General features: G+C 40.7%; 1 protein-coding gene across 3 annotated transcripts in view; it reads left to right on the top strand.

Annotated features, from left to right (window-relative positions):
* LOC143983284 (cytoplasmic FMR1-interacting protein 1) overlaps positions 1 to 22155 on the top strand; it is a 155830-nt gene that overhangs the window by 73662 nt on the left and 60013 nt on the right. Inside the window, exons 13-18 of one of the 3 annotated variants that reach the window (XM_077482793.1) lie at positions 4945 to 5070; positions 7575 to 7741; positions 8035 to 8182; positions 11520 to 11673; positions 17752 to 17908; positions 18047 to 18143. In XM_077482793.1, coding sequence (XP_077338919.1) covers positions 4945 to 5070; positions 7575 to 7741; positions 8035 to 8182; positions 11520 to 11673; positions 17752 to 17908; positions 18047 to 18143 — 849 coding nt within the window. Of the gene's footprint in view, positions 1 to 4944; positions 5071 to 7574; positions 7742 to 8034; positions 8183 to 9699; positions 9838 to 10671; positions 10820 to 11519; positions 11674 to 17751; positions 17909 to 18046; positions 18144 to 22155 lie in introns of those variants that run through there. The other 2 variants (XM_077482794.1, XM_077482796.1) reach the window with 2 other exon arrangements.

The raw sequence follows: 22155 nt of genomic DNA, 5'->3' as shown, positions 1-22155 counted from the left end.
CATCTACGTGATTGCCTTCCAGCGGGTGGGGGGTCCGATCGGACCCCCTCCCGCTGTTTACGGCGGTCCGATTCGGTCCAGGAGCGCTCCGTGATGAGGGGATGGCCGTTGGTTTTCGGCCACCCCCTCTGGATCGCTCCTGGCCAATGAGAAGCTTCCTCCCCTGTGTATTGTTTACACAGGAAGGAGGAAGTGATGTCACTCTCCTCGGGGCGGTCTTTTTGACCGGACTACGAGGAGAAGACTAATAGTAAGTGTGCACCAACACTACACTGACATGTAGGTACACACAGGCACACAAACCCCCCCCCGATCGCCCCCCGATCCCCCCCGCCCCCCCTCCCCCCCCCAGTCACAGTGTCACTGATTGCATTGATCATTTCTTTACTGATCAATGCATTCAGTGTCAGTTGTGACAGTAAAAACTGTCAGGACAGTTAGTGTTAGGTCCAGGGTAGCCCCCTATCACCCCCAATAAAGATTTAACCCCCTGATTGCCCCTAGAGTTAACCCTTTCACCCCCTTTTGCCAGTGTCACTAAGCGATCATTTTTCTGATCGCTGCATGTGTCGCTAGGTAGCTAGTTATTTTTTTAGGTTCACCGCCAGGTTTTTATATCGCTAGGTACCCCGATATACTACCCAATAATGGTTTTAACCCCCTGATTGCCGCTAGTTAACCCTTTCACCCCCTTTTGCCAGTGTCACTAAGCGATAATTTTTCTGAACGCTGCATCAGTGTCGCTAGTGTCGCTAGGTAGCTAGTTATTTTTTTAGGTTCACCGCCAGGTTTTTATAGCGCTAGGTACCCCGATATACTACCCAATAATGGTTTTAACCCCCTGATTGCTGCTAGTTAACCCTTTCACCCCCTTTCACCAGCGATCACAGTATAAGTGTCACTGGTGACGCTGGTTAGCCAGTTAGTTATTTAGGTTCCCCGTCAGGTTTTTATATAGCGCCAGGGACCCCCATATACTACCTAATAAAAATTTGAACCCCCTGATTGCCCCTAGTTAACCCTTTCACCACTGATCACCGTATAAGTGTTACGGGTGACTCTGGTTAGTTTGTTTTTTATAGCATTTTATATTCAAATCCGGAAGGCAGTGCTTGGTTTTCGGGGTCCCGTACGTGGCTAGGCTCCCAAAAAGTCCCCCACATGTGGTATCCCCGTACTCGGGAGAAGCAGCAGAATTTATTTTGGGGTGTCATTTCACATATGCCCATAGCATGTGTGAGCAATATATCATTTAGTGACAACTTGGTGCAAAAAAAAAAAGTTTGTAATATTCCCGCAACTTGTGGCAAAATATAAAATATTCCATGGACTCAACATGCCTCTCAGTAAATAGCTTGGGGTGTCTACTTTCCAAAATGGGGTCATTTGGGGGGGTTTTGTGCTATTTTGGCATTTTATGGCCTTCGAAACTGTGATAGGTAGTGAGGAGTTAAATCAAAAATTTGCACCCTTTGAAATCCTGAAGGTGGTGATTGGTTTTCGGGGTGCCGTGCGCGACTAGACTCCCAAAAAGTCCCACACATGTGGTATCCCCGTACTCGGGAGAAGCAGCAGAATGTATTTTGGGGTGTCATTTCACATATGCCCATAGCATGTGTGAGCAATATATCATTTAGTGACAACTTGGTGCAAAAAAAAAAAGTTTGTAATATTCCCGCAACTTGTGGCAAAATATAAAATATTCCATGGACTCAACATGCCTCTCAGTAAATAGCTTGGGGTGTCTACTTTCCAAAATGGGGTCATTTTGGGGGGTTTTGTGCTATTTTGGCATTTTATGGCCTTTGAAACTGTGATAGGTAGTGAGGAGTTAAATCAAAAATTTGCACCCTTAGAAATCCTGAAGGTGGTGATTGGTTTTCGGGGTGCCGTGCGCGACTAGACTCCCAAAAAGTCCCACACATGTGGTATCCCCATACTCGGGAGAAGTAGCGGAATATATTTTGGGGTGCAATTCCACATATAACCATGGCATGTGTGAGCAATATATCATTTAGTGACAACTTTTTTTTTTTGTCATTATTCAATCCCTTAGGACAAAAAAAATAAATATTCAATGGGCTCAACATACCCATCAGCAATTTCCTTGGGGTGTCTACTTTCCAAAATGGGGTCATTTGGGGGGGATTTGTACTGCCCTGCCATTTTAGCACCTCAAGAAATGAGATCGGCAGTCATAAATTAAAAGCTGTGTAAATTCCAGAAAATGTACTCTAGTTTGTAGACGCTATAACTTTTGCGCAAACCAAAAAATATACGCTTATTGACATTTTTTTTACTAAAGACATGTGGCTGAATAAATTTTGCCCTCAATGTATGACTAAAATTTAGTTTATTCGATTTTTCTTATAACAAAAAGAAGAAAATATCTTTTTTTTTTCAAAATTTTCGCTCTTTTTCCATTTATATCGCAAAAAAAAAAAATCGCAGAGGCAATCAAATACCATCAAAAGAAAGCTCTATTTGTGGGAAGAAAAGGACGCTAATTTCGTTTGGGTGCAATATTGCATGACAGCGCAATTACCAGTTAAAGCAGCGCAGTGCGAAATTGCAAAAAGACCTCTGGTCCTTAAGGTGTTTATTGGTCCGGAGCTGAAGTGGTTAAGTATATTACAGACAAGCTGTACACCATTAATTTATATTTCTCTTTACCACAATTTTTTTCTCAGTTTGAGTGGCTGCTACCTCGTATTCTATTTATATCTTTTATATCTTTACTAAGTTTTACCAGGTATCTGTTTGGGCCTATGAAAGCACATCTTTTGAAAGAAAGATCTTGCAGATGGCTGTGTGGGGTTCTAACCTGTGTTACTTAAGGTTTTTGAGCCATATTGACATATTATGTCTAGCAGGGATTACTGTCTTTCTCTGCCTGTGCTCAATCATCTGAAGGTGGCAGCACAACCACGAAGATGCCTGGAAAAGTTGCCCCTGTTCTCTGAAAGCATTAGTTTCCTTCTCCGCATGTGATCTGTAGGTGGCCCGACATTTGCCTACTACTTAACGTGCATCTCCAGCTATGAATGTTTTTATACTTTTGTATTAGCCCTTGTACACACAGTCGGACATTCTGACAACCAAATCCGTTGGATTTTGTTCGAAACTGTTGCATACACACGGTCGGACAAAGTTGTCGCAAAATCCGATTGTACATAACGTGATGACATTATTTTGTTACGACGGGACTACGTTCAGGCTAGTAGCCAATAGCTTTGGTCTAGGAATTTGATCTGAGCATGTGTGGCACTTTGTCCATCGGAGTAGGCTACACATGATACTATGGGATTTTTCCCTCTCCTTCCACCTGGCTGAGTGGTTGTTTGTTTTTTTGTTTTTTTTTGTTTTTTTTTCTGTAAGGCTCCTGCCCTTAGGTAATGAATCCCACCTTCCCTACCTGGGCCCATTCTCCCAGAGATGTTTGGGTTAATCTGATTTTACAGCATCTGGCAACTTCACAAGTTGCTGGATCCCCACCTGATCCTCTATTCACGTTTGGAAAATGTATTTTCATCAGGCCGCTGTTTGAGCCTTTGCTTGTTTTGGCTACAAGGTGGTGTCAACTCTCTGTTCAGGTTTGTTGCCCCTTCTCTTTTTTTTTCCTGTGGGCTTGTTGCTGCTGTTCTGGCCATTTGTTGCCCAATACTCAAATTATTGCTTAGCAACATCCCATGATCTAATCCGTTCTTGTGTCCTATAAGATTAAGATAATAGAAATTTTCACATACATATAAATACCATATCTTAGAGATGCAGGTCCCTCCTTTCTTTTCTTTTTATTTTTATTTTTTTATTTCTCTTTTCTTTGTGATCTCCTCCTTTATTGCTTGCTAAAAAATAAATAAAAAAATAGGAGCCTTATGAAATGGGTGGGGGTTATAAGGGTACACTGGGGGACTGTCCCAGCAAAGCTTTTACCAGTGTCTATCTGAAGGTAGCGGTGTGTGACCCATGGTCTAAGAATCAATCCGTGTCCTGTATTGTACTCCAAGATATGAAATTTACAGGTACTCTGTGGGGTCAAGTCGCACTGTAAATTTCACCAAAGTAGTGCAAGAACCTTTTCCAAAATCGCACCGTTCTGAATCACATTGATTAAAATGAGCACCATTGAAAACAATGAGATTTATTTTGTTGTGCAGTTGTGTGCTACTTAAGGCGCATACACACGATCAGACTTTTTGACAACAAACATTCAAATTAGCTGTTTTGGAGCAACATCCGACCGCGTGTACGCTCCATCGGACAAACTTTTTTGGTTTTCATCTGACTTTTGTTGGCTGTGCGAACGGACAAACTTTCTGGCAACAAAAGTCAGATGGAGCAAAGTCCGATCGTGTGTACAGAAAACCATAGGACTTTTGTACAAAGTACAAACACGCATGCTCAGAACCAATGCAAAGGATCAGACAACAATACAGAAGTTGACCAAAGGTGGCGGTAAAGAGCAGAAAAACCACGTGATTTGGTCAAAGTTGGCTGAAAAAGTCCTGCCGTGTGTATGCAATACAGCAGGGATATGCAATTAGCGGATCTCCAGCTGTTGCAAAACTACAAGTCCCATCATGCCTCTGCCTCTGGGTGTCATGCTTGTGGCTGTCAGAATCTTGCTATGCCTCATGGGACTTGTAGTTCTACAACAGCTGGAGGTCTGCTAATTGCATATCTCTGCAATACAAGTTCTCGGCCGACGCCCTTTGTACAAAAATCCACGGGAAAGTTTGTACAAAGTCCGATCGTGTGTATGAGGCTTTCAGCTGCACCTGAAGGCACACTAGTGTCAACCAGGCCTACAGTAGCTCCAAGACTAAATGTTTGTTAGATTTTTTTAATTTTTTTATTATTTAAATGGACTATGGTTTAGGCACATTTTTAAATCTATTTTTCTAATCAATGCTCAGCTCTTTAAATTTTATTTCATTCTAGTATTCCTGGAAGCTGGTGCACCCAACCGACAAATATTCTAACAAAGATTGCCCAGACAATGCTGAAGAGTATGAACGAGCAACACGCTACAATTACACCAGTGAGGAGAAGTTTGCTTTGGTGGAGGTATATGATCAGTTTCTTTCTTTTACTCCTTCTGTAATTATTTGTAACTTGCATTTGAAAGAAAGTATTAATGTTGAAACCTAGCAATTTTTCGGGACGATCTCAATGGAAGATGGCTAGTCTGTGTTAGTCTGTGGATGCATGCCGATTTACATCTGACTACACCGAAGTCTGTCTTGGTCAGAAAAAAAATCTTTTTTGTTTTTTCAGACCTAAATGTAATAGATCAGAGGTAAAAGGATATAAATCGATGCATGTTTATTTACATTCACCTGCCCATAGATCTTAACAGGGTTCCTTTCAGCTCGGTGAGAAAAACATTGAACAGACAAGGATGAATCATCACTTCCGCTCTGATTCAGCAGGGTCCCCTGCTCTGCTGCTGTTGAGCTGGGAATCAAAACTGCTTGTCTGACAGTACCCAAAGGTGGTGAATTGAAAGAAAAAATGATACCATGCTGATCTAGAATCTAGATTTTAGATTGGTGGTTCTCAACATCGATCCTCTAGTACCCTCAACAGGCCATGTTTTCAGGTTTTCCTTTATCTTGTACATGTGCTTTAAATCAGTCTATGGCTTGGTATTTTGGACATCTATTTTATTTAAAAGAAATTCCCAAAACATGATGTTGGGAGGTACTTGAGGACCGTGGTTGAGGACCAATGTTGTAGATCTTATTGTCATTGGATTACATGTTCGTTATAGGTTAGAAAAATAACTGCACCACTAACCGACCAGCCATCGCAGTTGTACTGCGGCAGCATGGTTCGGCTGCGCGAATCACCGTTATGTCACATCGGTAACATAAACGGCTACTAGGAGGCCCGCTCGCTCCCCGAGCTGGTGCAAGTGCCTGGTGGTCTCGATCACTGACAGGCTCCCGTGATTGCTTGGGGCACATGGAGAACCAGGAGCTGTGTGTGTTAAAACACAGATTCTGGTTCTCTGATCAGTGAACTGACAGATCTGCTGTTCATACAGAGTTTCTCTGCACAGTCCCATCCCCCCTTCAATTAGAACACTCCCTAGGATACATATTAACCCCTTCACTGCCCCCTAGTGTTAACCCCTTCACTGCCAGTGACATTTTTACAGTAATCAATGCAATTTTAATTGCACTGATCGTTGTATTAATGCCAGTGGTCCCAAAAATGTGTCAAAAATGTAGCAGTCACAATAAAAATCACTGATTGTCGCCATTACTAGTAAAAAAAAATTATAATAAAAATGTCATAAAACAATCCCCTATTTTGTAGACGCTATAACTTTTGCGCAAACCAATAAATATACGCTTATTGCGTTTTTTTTTTTTGTTTTACCAAAAATACTTATTCTCCTACATATCCACCTAAACTGAGGGAAAAAAAGTTTTTTTTATATATTTTTTGTGGACATTTATTATAGCAAAAAGTTCAAAATAATGTGTTTTTTTTTTCAAAATTGTAATTTTTTTTGCTTATAGCGCAAAAAATAAACGCAGAGGTGATCAAATACCACCAAAAGAAAGTTCTATTTGTGGGGAAAAAAAGGACGCAGTGCCGAATCGCAAAAAGTGCTCTGGTCTTTGGCCAGCCAAATGATACAAGGCTTAAGTGGTTAAAAACCCAATAACTATTTTAATATAGCAAATTTGCATAGTCTAACATTTTTTTTCCCCCCTATGGTTTAAGAACTGGCATCAACAGTTGTAGCTGGCATCAACAGTTGTAGCCAGCATAAACAGATTAATTTATGATAAGCCTAACTTCAGTGAACAGCAGTACAATATAGAGAGACACATACTGTATCTGCAGACAAGGACTAAGCATTAAGGAACGCAATCGGAATCTCTGTGTGCATTCTGTGTAAAGTGTAAATATTTGCCAGCACACTACGGATCTTTGAGTTTTGTCCAAACAATCTTTTTATTGAAGCATGATCACGTCACAAGCAAAAAAAAAACAAAAACAAATGCAACATTTCGTAGCCGTGCAGGACCCCTTCGTCAGGCATGTGATTCTGTTTGGAACCCTTGAATGGCGTTGGGCAGAGCTTGGCTAAACTGATGTAGGGGTTGTCTTCCTCTAGCGGTTGTATTTGTTTTTATTATTTTTCATGTTCTTGTTTCTGATGTACAGACCTGTCTCTCTATATTGTATTGCTGATCAGTGCAGACTGATTGAATTTAAACATAGCAATACTTTTCATTAGCCAGGCCCTGTAGTGGCTGCTTTCGAACTGTAAAAAATGAAAAGCAGAGCTTAGAGGTTATTGAGTGAATGGATATTAAAATCACTGTTAGGTGTGTGAAAAAAGATCTGTTTTGGACTTGTATCAGAACTACTACTTCTGTCCATTTTGTCTCATTTTGGTAAGTATCTTTATGCCCAGCAGTACAAACTTGTAGTAGTTTTCATTAGTATGTCTTGGTCAAATGTTTAACAAATAAAATGAGAAATTATATATTTCAATTTCTCTCTCATACAAGTAACCTTTTTATTCCCCTTTTTGTTATCTATTTTAGGTGGTTGCGATGATTAAAGGTTTGCAAGTTCTTATGGGTCGTATGGAGAGTGTGTTTAACCATGCGATTCGTCACACAATATATGCAGCTCTGCAAGACTTTGCACAGGTCACCCTTCGTGAGCCATTAAGACAAGCTATCAAAAAGAAGAAAAATGTTATCCAAAGGTTAATCTTATGAGCATGTTTATATGTAAAGGGAAACCTACATATTGGAGGAAATGAAGTGTACCTTTTTTTTAATTTTTTATGGGGGGGGGGGGGATTGGTTTATATTTAGCTGTTTTCATATCTAATATTATGTTACGTTTTACAGTGTGCCCTAGGTTGTTTTAAATTACCATCAACAGATTTTGCAGAAACGTTGACTGTTTTTGTTTATTGCTTAACTGAATTTTTTTTGCATGCTTTTGGGAATGCTGTCAGATGTAACTAATAAAGTCTGCTTATCTCTGTTGTAGTGTGCTTCAGGCAATCAGAAAAACAGTCTGTGACTGGGGTGCAGGATGTGAACCATTTAATGACCCTGCTCTTAGAGGGGAAAAAGACCCCAAGACTGGGTTTGACATCAAAGTTCCAAGACGTGCAGTAGGACCATCCAGCACTCAGGTACATCATCCATTGCTTTTTTGTGATTAGGAATGGTAGTTAAAATACTTATTTGTTCATTAGCGTATTACATTTAAAGGAAGCCTGTCACTCGCAATATGATGAAAAATGACATAAGCAGAGGTTACATTGAAAACTGTACGTAACAAAGATTAGTTGATCCTGAAAGATAGCATTCTATACATCTTGGTTAGGAAAGTCTTCCTTCTCATTGAAAGACCGATCGGCATGTGAAAGAAACAAGTCTCAGGTCAAATTATACAGGAACAGTTGAGATTTCCATAAGATTAACTTACCTCTGTTTCTCAGTCCTCTAAATGCTTTGACATGCACTGAAGATGACCTCTGCTAATGCATTTTATCCATCATCTCCTCAGTTTGGGTTACCAGGTTACAGAAAAAATAATTGGGTTAAGTATGGTTAGAACATAATTTCTCATCTTCTGTTCTCAGGGACATCTTATAGCTTTGCTGGGAGTACAGGGGTGTTAGTAACAGGGAAGGAAATGTCACTGAAAGTTGTTTTTTGCTTATGACAACCAGCCAGTTTTTTACTTTGCTGCAATTCTTTATGCAATAATAAAAGACAATTCCTCCCTCCTTTTCAGTAACGTCTGACTGGATTTAAAAATAATCACACTAGTTGTAGACAGCCAACACCTCTGCTAGGTATACAGCAGTAGTAACATGGGACTCTCCGTTGCCAATGTAACTTGAGGAGACAGTCTGATTACTTTACTACTAAGTGCAGAAGTGTTAAGTTATCCACTTGTCTTTCAGTATGTGTCTTTGGGTACAGATACCCGGTGACCCTGCCAGCCCCTTCTACTTTTCCTAACTGACCAAGTTAGGCATGGAAGCAAATCCATGCCAGTGTGGTCAGTTTGGTAATAGATAAGAGACAAGCATGCCATGCCTGTGTTTATGTTCAGGAAGTGAGAGTAATTCCTCACTGTGTATCACTGGAGCGCAGAAGGGCATACTCCTAGAGTACAACATACAAAACAAGGAAGGTATTTCTCCACTGTGTTAGACCTTACAGCCCGCCGTCTTCCAACATTGAAATACCCCCACGATCAGAGTACAACATGAGAAGGCTCTGAAGTCATGTGACCATTGGCGTAAAAAACTGAAAACAGTTTGTATAGTTATAGGACGAGCCTATAACTTGCTTTACAACAGTGTATTTTGCATAAAGTATGTTCACACATACTTTAAGTAAATTGGGGACCACCTTTGTCAAAGTTACTGAGGGATGAATAGTCTATGAAAACGTATGTATTCATTTTTTTTCTTTAACTGATTGATCTACCAGTCCTTGATCCATAGTTTTAACATATTTGTTCTTAATTGTATGTTTAGTTTTTGTTAAGCGTGTAATTGATTTGAATGTTGCTTAATTGTATGTTTTTATCATTTTAAGTTATAATGAGAGAGGTTGACGGGAATGATGTGATTTCAGCTTCATCTAATTCAAAAATGACCAGGTTAATCTTACAATTGAACCAATCGATTACCACCAATGTTTTCTTCTCTTCTCTGCTGCTTTGCTTTTGATGGCTGGAAGTGATGTGCATCTCTCACTGGGTTATTGGGCTGCAATCTTCTGTGTGTTGCTTTCCTGCTAACGAGTCTAGTGCTGTTCTTTCTACCTGGTAACTATACTAAGAAAACTGCTGATTCTCAGTAAAACTAGCAATGACACTGGCTGCATGCTCTTAGCAGTCCCTCTTTTAGCTGTACCATTAGCCTACTCTCTACACAGTACAGGTCCAGCTGGTCCTAAATCGGGACTTTTACTCTGTGTTAAGGCCCCTGTTTAAATCTGAATATATTTCTGGGCTCATAGGCACAATGCACCTGTAATCAAAGGGAAATTGGTAAACCAATATATTTGTTGACATTGGCACTTGCTGACTGCTGTGTACACCTTAATTTTCAAGGAGTATGCTGGATTTGTGGATTTGCTGGCATGTGCTAAAACCTGCTTTTCTATTAAAATAAAATTTTTTTTTTATATATAATTCTAAAAAGTTCTACGTGTTCCACTCTGATGAATGGCGCCATCTGTACAGCCTGAAACTGTTAATATGGAACACTAAAGCTATTTTTTTTGTATAATTCTCCTTTTTTCTAATACATTTTTAAGTGCAGCAATTCCCTTGTGATAAATATAATGATCTCTTTGACCTGTCTGTGTAAACGTGAACACAATAATTTAAGGTCCATAAATGCAACTTTATTTTAAAACTAATTCTAACACATAAATGACTCCCTTGTAATACTAAATATGCCAATTAAGACATATTTCCAGTTTAGGGTTCTATAACGCTTGAACAAAAATTGGAAGTCAGATTAGAGGTAGGTCTGTTACTCTAACACACTAATGATTCTTTACTTTTTTGCTTTCCTCCTTCTACCACTACCTCTGAATGTTTCCCTTGCTCCTTCTTCCTGGTCTCCTGTGTTTCCTGTCTGTTGGATTTCAGCTCTTCATGGTGCGCACAATGGCAGAGTCTCTGAGCTCTGCAGAGCTGTTCAAACAGCTCAAGTCTCTTGGGATGGAAAAGTTGTGGCTTGTGGTAAAAAAGTTTCTGAGGCAGTCCTACGCCTATCCAACTCTGTTAAACTTTGGTGGTAAGCCGATATTTATTTTTGCACAGTAAGTAAATTGACTCTGTACTTGTATTAAAAAATGGTTTGCCAAACTAGTGTTTGTGACAAGAGACAACGGCAATTGGCATTTTATACCCTGATCTTTTACATGTTATTTAAATGTTTTGCCTGTAGTCACTCTGCTGCATTTGCACCTAATTTTTGATAATTGAGCTATGTATGAAATACATGCCTTTATAAGTCAGTGCTGGATAAATGCCACAACCTGTTGATCTTTGTGCGTAAATGTTAAATTTGTACGACCTTTTCATCTTATCGGTGAAAATACAGTCCCTACCAGAGACGGCTGGTACTCAATATTTTGGGGGAGGTGGAAAACTAACCTAACAGTATTGATTTACAAAGTGTAGTGATCGACCACTTCCACTTATATCTCGGTTCAGTTAAATGTGCATTCTGATTAGTTTTGATGAGTTAATTTCTGTTTTGTAGCACTATCTACACTTTTAAACTAGCATTTCAAATTAAGAAGAATTCAGTTTGGTGCATTGATTTTAGTGCTGTTGGCTACAGGTGGGACATGTAGGTAACATCTTAAAAGGCAAGAGGAGTAAAATGCAGCTCACTTTTAAAAGGTCATTAGGTCTTTTTATATGAATATATTTTATTTGTTTTCTTGTATTTCTCTATCTGCAAACATATCTCCTTTTAAATGACACAGCTGTACATGGTGAGAACCATGCTAGAGTCCCTCATTGCTGAAAAAAGCGGTTCCAAGAAAACGCTGCGAAGTAGCCTAGAGGGCCCCACCATTTTGGACATAGAAAAATTTCACCGCGAATCATTCTTCTACACACACTTGCTTAATTTCAGTGGTAAGAGAATGGTCTGTTTTCAATGCTGGTGGTTGGTGACAGCTTTAACCTTGCTGTTTTAGAAGTATGTACTGTATTTGTCACATTTATTAATTCTTGTTGAACAGTAGCATATATATTTAGGGAACCATTGTATAACTGAGGTCTCTCTCCTGTAGGGTTTCCTTCTTCGTAGAAAGCACTACTTTGATAGGTAGTACCAGGTACAATACAAGTATTTGTAAACATCTTCTATTTTACTTTAAGGCCCCTTTCACACCAGCAGACTGATCGGGTCCGCCTGTCCGTCGTGTTTTTTTTTTTTTTTTTTTCCAGATCAGATCACCCATTGTTCTCTATGGAGCGGCGAATGTCAGTGGACATGTGTCCGCTGGCATCCTTTTCAGTCCACTAAAAAACAGATGGATGGGAATACGTTTCCCATTCGTCCGGCCGATCAGATCGGACGACAGTCGAATGGAAACAAACAGGCAGTCTGTTTTCATCTGACCACCCCATAGAGAACAGCAGGCTGTGTCTGTTCTGTGTCCGCTCCGACACGGGTCCTTTATCAGCCTAATCAGTGTACAGATTCCTCGCTGAGCAGGCGGATACGCTTGACAGAGTCTCCTCATCTGAAAGGGGCCTAATGCTCTATACTAGAAAAGAAACCAAAAAAAGTGTTTTTTACGTTTTTTTGTAAATGAGATGGTATGAGTACTATTATCTTCAAATGATCGCCCAAATGTTTTTCGGTCATGCTGCGTTTTCTGCAGCAGATTGCGTTGCACACTAAAAAAGTTGGGCGTACAATAACTCCCAGCATTCGTGTCAGTGGTTACAATAATAACTCCCAGCATTGGTGACAGTGAATGCAATAATAACCTTCCCTACATTGGTGTCAGTAAACACAATAGTAATCCCCAACATTGTTGCCAGTGTGCCAATATTAACCCCCAGCATCAATGAAAATGGATGCAATATTAACCCCCAGCCTTGGTGTCGTGGACGCAATATTAATCCCCCATCCTTGGTGTCACTGGGCGCAATATTAACCCCCCAGCCTTGGTGTGACTGGGCGCAATATTAACCCCCATCCTTGGTGTGACTGGGCGCAATATTAACCCCCATCCTTGGTGTGACTGGGCGCAATATTAACCCCCATCCTTGGTGTGACTGGGCGCAATATTAACCCCCATCCTTGGTGTGACTGGGCGCAATATTAACCCCCATCCTTGGTGTGACTGGGCGCAATATTAACCCCCATCCTTGGTGTGACTGGGCGCAATATTAACCCCCATCCTTGGTGTGACTGGGCGCAATATTAATCCCCCATCCTTGTTGTCACTGGGCGCAATATTAACCCCCCAGCCTTGGTGTGACTGGGCGCAATATTAACCCCCCAGCCTTGGTGTGACTGGGCGCAATATTAACCCCCATCCTTGGTGTGACTGGGCGCAATATTAACCCCCATCCTTGGTGTGACTGGGCGCAATATTAACCCCCATCCTTGGTGTGACTGGGCGCAATATTAACCCCCATCCTTGGTGTGACTGGGCGCAATATTAATCCCCCATCCTTGGTGTCACTGGGCGCAATATTAACCCCCCAGCCTTGGTGTGACTGGGCGCAATATTAACCCCCCAGCCTTGGTGTGACTGGGCGCAATATTAACCCCCCAGCCTTGGTGTGACTGGGCGCAATATTAACCCCCATCCTTGGTGTGACTGGGCGCAATATTAACCCCCATCCTTGGTGTGACTGGGCGCAATATTAACCCCCATCCTTGGTGTGACTGGGCGCAATATTAACCCCCATCCTTGGTGTGACTGGGCGCAATATTAACCCCCATCCTTGGTGTGACTGGGCGCAATATTAATCCCCCATCCTTGGTGTCACTGGGCGCAATATTAACCCCCCAGCCTTGGTGTGACTGGGCGCAATATTAACCCCCATCCTTGGTGTGACTGGGCGCAATATTAACCCCCATCCTTGGTGTGACTGGGCGCAATATTAACCCCCATCCTTGGTGTGACTGGGCGCAATATTAACCCCCAGCCGTGGTGTGACTGGGCGCAATATTAACCCCCAGCCGTGGTGTGACTGGGCGCAATATTAACCCCCAGCCGTGGTGTGACTGGGCGCAATATTAACCCCCAGCCGTGGTGTGACTGGGCGCAATATTAACCCCCAGCCGTGGTGTGACTGGGCGCAATATTAACCCCCAGCCGTGGTGTGACTGGGCGCAATATTAACCCCCAGCCTTGGTGTCACTGGGCGCAATATTAACCCCCAGCCTTGGTGTCACTGGGCGCAATATTAACCCCCAGCCTTGGTGTCACTGGGCGCAATATTAACCCCCAGCCTTGGTGTCACTGGGCGCAATATTAACCCCCAGCCTTGGTGTCACTGGGCGCAATAGTAACCCCCAGCCTTGGTGTCACTGGGCGCAATAGTAACCCCCAGCGTTGGTGTGACTGGATGCAATAGCCCCCAGCATCATAGTCCATATTGGGCTTTGACTAGCATTGTCACCGTAGGTTACTTTCCTGATTTATACTACAAACTCCTGGTCCTATTCTCCTGTCCATATTACAGGGGAAGGTTTTCTTTAGTTCACGCTTTAGTTGCGAATGCCTTTTCCAGCGATGCTGACAATTTTATTGTGTGCTATGGGAAAGACTATTGAGCTGTAAGAAAGTGGTTTGTTAGAACATTGGACACCACTAGCTGCTGTTATATTAAGTATAACAAGAACCCAAATGTGTATTCTACACATTATGACAATGAAGTCACTGATCTGTGATTAGACAGTCTTCTGTGGCAGGCAGTAACAGCTTCTCTTACTTCAGCCCCATTCACATTTTGCAATTTGAAATTGTGGGCAAAATCGGCACCATTCTACCTGCGATTCCAGATCCTACTAAAATTGGTCTAATAGATGTACTCATTCTTAATTGCACTCCAAATGCTGTGCGTTTTTTTTTTTTTTTTTTGCCACGATTATCTCACAAAGTGCAGAAATCACAGCAACCCATATCTGGCTCAGGGCCCACATTTGGTTGTTGGTCACGTTTGCCACGACAGGCATACATAAGGCATTTAAGTGAATGGGCTGTCCCATCCATGAAATGCATGTAAATTGCTCTGCAATAATTGCTACACGATATGTGAATGGGGCCTTTACAAGTACCAGCATTTGTGGCAGTTATGCAGACCAAGCAAAGGCAGCTGCAGTCTATCCAGCCTACAGTTGCATTCATGCTGGGTAAATTGTAGCTGTCCGTTGCTAATCTTCATAATACCAGCTTGTCAAAAGTTTGTTTGAGAAATATAGATGAGTAGTAAGGTGTTTAATTTTTCTAAAGATGTGATTTTCATATGCCTTTGCTTACACCCCGAGTCTCAGTGATGTAAAAGATATATAGCAAATTTCAAGAAGCTTGGATAATATTTAGGAGTTGCACACATGGATCACTTTTATCAAAGCAAAGCAAAGAAAGTCCCTTTCAAGACCTTCTAGAAGAACGAGTGAAAATGGTTAACTACATCCAAAATGTCTTATGCCGCGTACACACGATCGAACTGTATGACGTACTTAGTCCGTCATACAATCCGACGGACAATCCGGCGTACTTTCCACTGAACGGACGAAAGATTGCGCGATGACGTACAGCACGTACGACGGGACTAGAAATAGGAAGTCCAATACACAGCAAAGCCCTGTAAATCCTTTTTGGGCATGCGCCATTCTTAGTCCGTCGGACTAGCATACTGACGACCGTATTGTTCGCTGAAACCAAAGTACGACGGAAAGATTTTTGGTCAAACCGAAATTCTTAGTACTCCGGACTGCACGCTGAAAAAGTCAGCTGAAGCCCACACACGAGCGGATTGTCCGTTGAAATGTGTTTCAACGGACTAAGTACGTCATACAGTTCGACCGCGTGTACGCGGCATTAGACTACAAAAGAGTTATTACTCACTCCTGTACCTAGGAGGTTGCTCTAAAAACTACTTCAGTTTCAGGATCCCCGGGGCACTGCATCAAGCAAGGTGTATGGCAAAGGAAATATATGCACTTAAAATTGTCCTCTTCACTAAACAATTGAATATTCCTCAACGACAATTGGAAGGAATGAAGCAGGTTGCACATTTTGTCAGCCTCATATATGTTCGCTTTTGGCATGAGGCAGTTGTAAGTTGATGGGCTCCAAAGAATGATTTGGATATGCTACAGCTTTTGAGCACTTACCCAGATACAGACGTCAAAGAATGTTGCTAAGAGACACCTTTGGTATCTGTCAGAAACAAACGTAGGATTGGCTTTTTTGGATGAATGTATTACTCAGGCTGTTAAGGAAAATATGACCAAAAATTTAGAAACCAAACCTGCAAAGAATAAAAGTGAAACGATTAGAGGGTAAAAACATGATTTTTTGAAGGAAAAGACCTGAGCCATTTCGTTACTAATAAAACAAAGACATTCTTCGAATTGTTTGGGATCACAACTTGACAGTAGTTTTAGTGTATTTCAAGTTTGTGATTTCTAATTTTCTCAATATAAGTAATTAACATTTTTTGCCTACTTTTATAAAACCCATCAAAGTGTGCAACCTCTAAATGTTATCCAATCTTCTTGAAAATTAGCATATACATCACTCGGGGGTGTAAGCAAAGTCTGCAAAAATTTTGCAGTTTTAGGTTTTCATTTTCTAGTAGCTACATGAGCCCTTTCTCAGCATATACAGAACTTCCAGACAAGAGAAAGTTTGTAGTGAGATGTAAAGGGAGCAATAAATGTTCTTTAGGTAGGAAGAAAGGTAAAGCGAGATTGAAGAAGAGAGGAAAATTATTATTGGGTAGGATGGGCAGTTGCATAATGAAGTTGAAGAAATGTGATACATTGAGGGGATGCTGATCGTGAAAAACGGCGCGCTAATTCATAATTTTATCTTCGGAAATGCGAGAGATTTCCACAATTGTTGATCATGGTCTTCATCACTATAAATATAACCATGATTATACGGCATTCATAATTAGTACAGTTTTGCCGATTTTAACTTAGAGGGCCTAACAACATATATACTTGTAGGTATAGCCCATCTGTATCTCTCCTTCAGGTGGCCTAATAGATGTATGTATGTAAAAGTCCTTTGTGTGCATCAACATCTACAGAAGTAATCTGGAGATTAGTGGGGAACATCAGCAGCTATATAGAGACTAAAACAAAATACTGATGCAGACAAAGGTTTGTAGTTTGATATATTGTAGTGAAATTGGAAGTAGTGGACTGTATAATCCTCCAGTCAACTAGCAATAGATTCCTGTTTTAATTCTGCCTCCCATGTAGCTGCAAATGTTGTTGGAGTAGATTATATGCTGTAAGGAGGAGAACCATGTCTGCGTTGCTTTACTGGAAGTTCGTTAACAAATGTACTTCCACAAGCACTTACAGCGTTTAAACACCAGTGAATGCGGTGATAAAATCTGTATTTAAATATTGTGTTTTTACCAGATGCTAATGTTTAGTCCTTTTTTAGTACATTCCCACATCGGGGAGTATATGTTAATGCAGAGGGTTTTAAGTAATTATCATCTGGACATATGGCTTAGATTAGTATGAAAAGAACAGATTTTGAAATAAAAGTATGCACTTCTAAATTAATTCTAAAAAATACTTTTTGTTATAATGCCGAGTGTAAAGAGGTCTGCGGATGACTTTTATCAAGCAGCAGACAGGAAACGTGAATAGGCAGAAAAGCTAAGGAATCCAGCAGACTTCTAGCACAGCACGAACAAAGTGGTAAAATGTTATGTTTGGAAATTTGCTTGTTTTTTTTTTGTTTTCTTTGTTTTTTTTTTTGTTTTATGATTGCATTTTAATCTGCATTTATAACAAAAAAAAATTGCAATGCATAAAGCAACCTTTTTTTTTTTCTCCCTTTTTGCAATCTTGTACAAGTGTAAACATCAAATACATGAGCAATATAGGACTGTCTTGTGGCCATTGCTTTGTATACAGTCTTTCTTTGTGTAATGGTATTAGAGGACGCTTTTATCTGATTCATTTGCTTCCATGTTCACTTCTTCTTGAAGAGACCCTACAACACTGTTGTGACCTTTCCCAGTTGTGGTTCAGAGAATTCTTCTTGGAGCTGACCATGGGTCGCAGGATTCAGTTCCCAATTGATATGTCCATGCCCTGGATTTTAACTGACCACATCCTAGAAACAAAGGAGGCATCCATGATGGAGTAAGGACATCTATAATCTAATATTTATTTAGTGTATACATTTCTGTATGTACATTTCGTTGTGGTTTTTTTTTTTTGTTTTGCTACAAATGTTCATTTTAGGATCTGAAATACTAAATGTTACGTTTTTTTTTCTAGGTATGTTCTCTACTCTCTGGATCTGTATAATGACAGTGCACACTATGCCCTCACAAAATTTAAAAAACAATTCCTATATGATGAGATTGAGGCCGAAGTAAGTATATTATTAATTTATTAATTTGTGAACTTTGTTTAAAAAATAAAAAAAATAGAAAATTATACCAGTATGTTAAATGATATGGTGGCTATTGAGGACTGGCCCTATTTATGCATGATGTAATTAAATAATAGTAATACCACCAAGGTAGAGACACTTTTGATCATTGGCGTTTATACAGCGTTTAGACAGGGAAGGGTTTAACACTAGGGAGCGATCAAGCGGTTAACTGTGTTCCCTTTGTGTGTTTCTAACTGTAGGGGGAGGGGACTGACCTAGAGGTAATGACAGATTGTGGTTCCTAGCTGTTAGTAACTCATGATTTGTCTCTCCTCACAGAACAGGGATTTGTGTGTTTACACACACACACACACACATGTCCCTGTTCTGCCTCTTGTGCTCGTCATCGCGACCATCTGCCACAAGCATCAGCACCCCCGCAGTGCAGCAGACATGCGCGCCTGCTGTCCCACTGAAAGGAGCCGATGTATAGCTATGACGGCTCACGGGATTATGCCGACGTGTCACAGTATTATGACGGCAGCTGGTCGGCAAGCGGTTAATGGCATCCCAGTCTTAATCCATAGGGTTCATTGAGCTGGCCCACACTACAGCAATAACATCAACTCTTCTGGGAAGGCTGTCCACAAAGTTTAGTAGTGTGTCTATGGAAATGTTTGACCATTCTTCAAGAAGTGTATTTGTGAGGTCAGGCACTGATGTGGACAGCCTGGCTCGCTGTCTCTGCTCTAATTCATTCATCTGGTTTAGGTCTGGACTTTGTGCAGGCCAGTCAAGTTCCTCCACCCCAAACTCACTCATCCTTGTGTTTATGGACTTTGCTTTGTGCACTGGTCCAAATCATTTGGTGGAGGGGGGATTATGGTATGGGGTTATTTTTTAGGGGTTGGGCCCCTAAGTTTCAGTGACGGGAACACTTAAGGCACCAGCATACCAAGACATTTTGGACAATTTCATGCTCCCAACTTGGTGGGAACAGTTTGGGGATAGCCCCTTCCTGTTCCAACATTACTGCCCTCCAGTGCACAAAGCAAGGTCCATGAAGACATAGATTAGCGTGTTTGGGGTGGAGGAACTTGATTGGCCTGACCTCAACCCAATAGTACACCTTTGGGATGAATTACAGTGGAGATTGCGAGCTAGGTTTTCCCGTCCAACATCAGTGCCTGACCCCATAAATGCTCTTCTGGAAGAATGGTCAAATATTCCCATAGTCACCTTGTAGACGGCCTTCCCATAAGTGTTGAAGCTGTTATAGCTGCAAAGGGTGGGCCAACTCAATATTGAACCCTACAGACTAAGACTGGGATGCCATTAAAGTTCATGTGAGTGGAAAGGCAGGTGTTCCAATACTTTTGACAATATAATGTCACAAATGTCTACTTCACTCTCGTGTAAGCGCAAAAGCAGAAATGTTTTACAATTTACTGCAGTCTATTTTATATGGACTTGACTACACATTTTTTTATTTTATTTCAAAGTGGTTGTCTCATTTTTATCGTGTCACTGTATACGATTCAGCGCATATATTTTATGGTTTTCCTTACGGTTTGGTTGTTTTAATTTCTATACTGCTGCACTGTTTTTTTTCTTTTTTTTTTTTTTCTTTTTTTTTTTTTTTTATGTATAAGTCAGGAATATTTGACATTTTGTGGTTATATGGTCAGGTGTTCTAAGATGCGTTCAACGGTGGAAAGCTTACCTTTGATGTTTTCCACTGTTTATTTGGTTATAATGGTATTTTGGGCAAAATCCACCTGTAAAATAGGTATTTTAATGGTGTCTATAAAGCTGGGGATAATCAAATACACATATTACAGCGATGAAAACAAATAATAAATCATTACTAACCTAATTCACTCTTCAAGTGAACATGCATATGAAAGTGACAAAAGAACCAACGTGAAAAAAATTCAACAAATGTCTGAAGCAATACAAAGTCCAGTAGAGTGTTGTCTAAAATTTTCCTCCAACAATTATTTCTTCCTAGGTGCTTGAGTAAGTTAAATCAAAAAGTGCTAACTCCAGCACAATCAAGGGTTACTTGGGCTGTAATCCACCACTTCCTCTGCTCTCTCTTCACAAATAAAAAGCACAGGAGAATGCTAATGTTTTCATAATTTATGGATAATTCTATCAACACTAAAAAGACACTCAAAAAGACACTAAAAACGACTCCCATAGACTGCAAGTAAACAGGCAATTTAAAACAAAATTCCCTGTGGAGAGTGTGTGCAGCAGCAGGATGCAGCAATCAGCCGGCCAGCCACTCAAATCCTCGGACTGGTAAGTGCAACCCTTGCTTGTGGTGGAGGGAGCACTTTTTGGATTTAACTTTCTCAAGCACCTGGGAAGAAATACCCGGTGAAGGAACATTTTAGACAATACTTTGTTGGACTTTGTATTGCTTTGGACATGTTTGTTTTTTTTTTTGTTTTTTATTCATTTTTTCACGATGGATTTTTTTTGTAATTTTGATATGCAGGTTTCTTTGAAGAGTGGATTATGTTAGCAATGATTTATTTGCAGCTCTCTATTTTGTGTGACCTAGCAGCTGTGCCACTTTCAGATTTTTTTGGGGGGTTTAATTGATTTATTATGTGTTTGTTCATATGGAGGAAGGGTATATTGAGTTTCTTTGATTTATCAAAGCTGTGGATATACTTTGAGGTCTCTTTTTTTTTTTTTTTTTTTTTTTTTAATGTTCAACCAGCTGGCTAAACGAAAAACGGATTCTTGCATCCGCAGGACTAAGGCAAAACTGGCATACTGTATGTCTCCTGGTTTGAATCCAGGGGTTGGCACCCCGGAAAATATGTCATAGATAGGATCCTTGAATTCCTACAGATGGGATAAGAGGATCCTTGAATTCCTACAGATGGGATTAGAGTTGAAGCTGGCCTTGAGTACTATCGGCCTTATCAGTATTTTTTTAGCATCCACTTGCTTCACACTCTCCGGTTCGTAACTTTGTTCAGGGGGTAACTCGGATTAATTCCCCAGTTAGATCACCCCTGGGGACTTAAATTGAGTCCTGTCGGCTTTACAAAAACAGCCTTTTGAGCCAATTCGAGAGATTCCCTTGGTCCTCTTGATGAGGAAAATAGTTTTTTTGGTTGCCATATCTTCTGCAAGAAGAGTATCAGTGTTGGCTGCTCTTTCTTGTAAAGAGCCATATTTGACTATTCATAAAGATAAGGTGGTATTGCGACCTCCTCTTAATTTCCTACTGAAGGTGGTTTCAGTTTTTCATTTAAACCAGGATATTGTTCTGCCTTAATTTTTTCCAGAACCTCGTTCTGTGGAAGAAAAGTCACTACATTCTCTTGAGGTCTATTTGAAAGCAACCATTCAGATTCGTAAAAAACTGATGTTTTGTTTGTGTTGCCTGAAGGTACTAAGAGAGGACAGGCAGCATCGAAGTCTACTATTTCTAAATGGATTTGTCAAGTGGTTGTTCAAGCTTGTGGTTTAAAGAGGAAAATTCCTCCTTTTCATATTAACGTGCACTCTACCAGGGTTGTTAGTGCTTCTTGGGCAGTGCTTCACCAAGCCTCTATGGCTCAGATCTGCAAGGCTGCAACTTGGTCTTCAGTCCATACATTTACCAGATTCTATCAAGTAGATGTAGAAGGTCATGAGGATATCGCCTTTGGGCGCAGTGTGCTGCAGTACGAGTCCTCTAGTCTCTTGGTGCCCTACTTTTGTTGTCTCCCTGCCTTCAGATGCCATTGCTATGGGACATCCCATGTAGTAACTACTATGGCTCTGTGTCCCATGATGTACGATAAGAAAATAGGATTTTTATAACCGCTTACCTGTAAAATCCTTTTCTTTGAAATACGTTGTGGGACACAGAGGTCCTTCCCTTCTTTGGTATACACGTGTATTGCTTGGCTACAAAACTGAGGTACTCCCAGTAGTAGTAATGGGGTTGGGAAGATTCACCCTGTATATTTGTCCTGTTTCTCATTATAACCCTCCCTTA

The sequence above is a fragment of the Lithobates pipiens genome, unplaced genomic scaffold (assembly GCF_037356315.1).
Source record: "Lithobates pipiens isolate NorthernLeopardFrog02 unplaced genomic scaffold, aLitPip1_a1.2 Scaffold_16, whole genome shotgun sequence".
NCBI classification, from domain to species: domain Eukaryota; kingdom Metazoa; phylum Chordata; class Amphibia; order Anura; family Ranidae; genus Lithobates; species Lithobates pipiens.
This window is presented reverse-complemented; position numbering and strand designations above follow the sequence as displayed.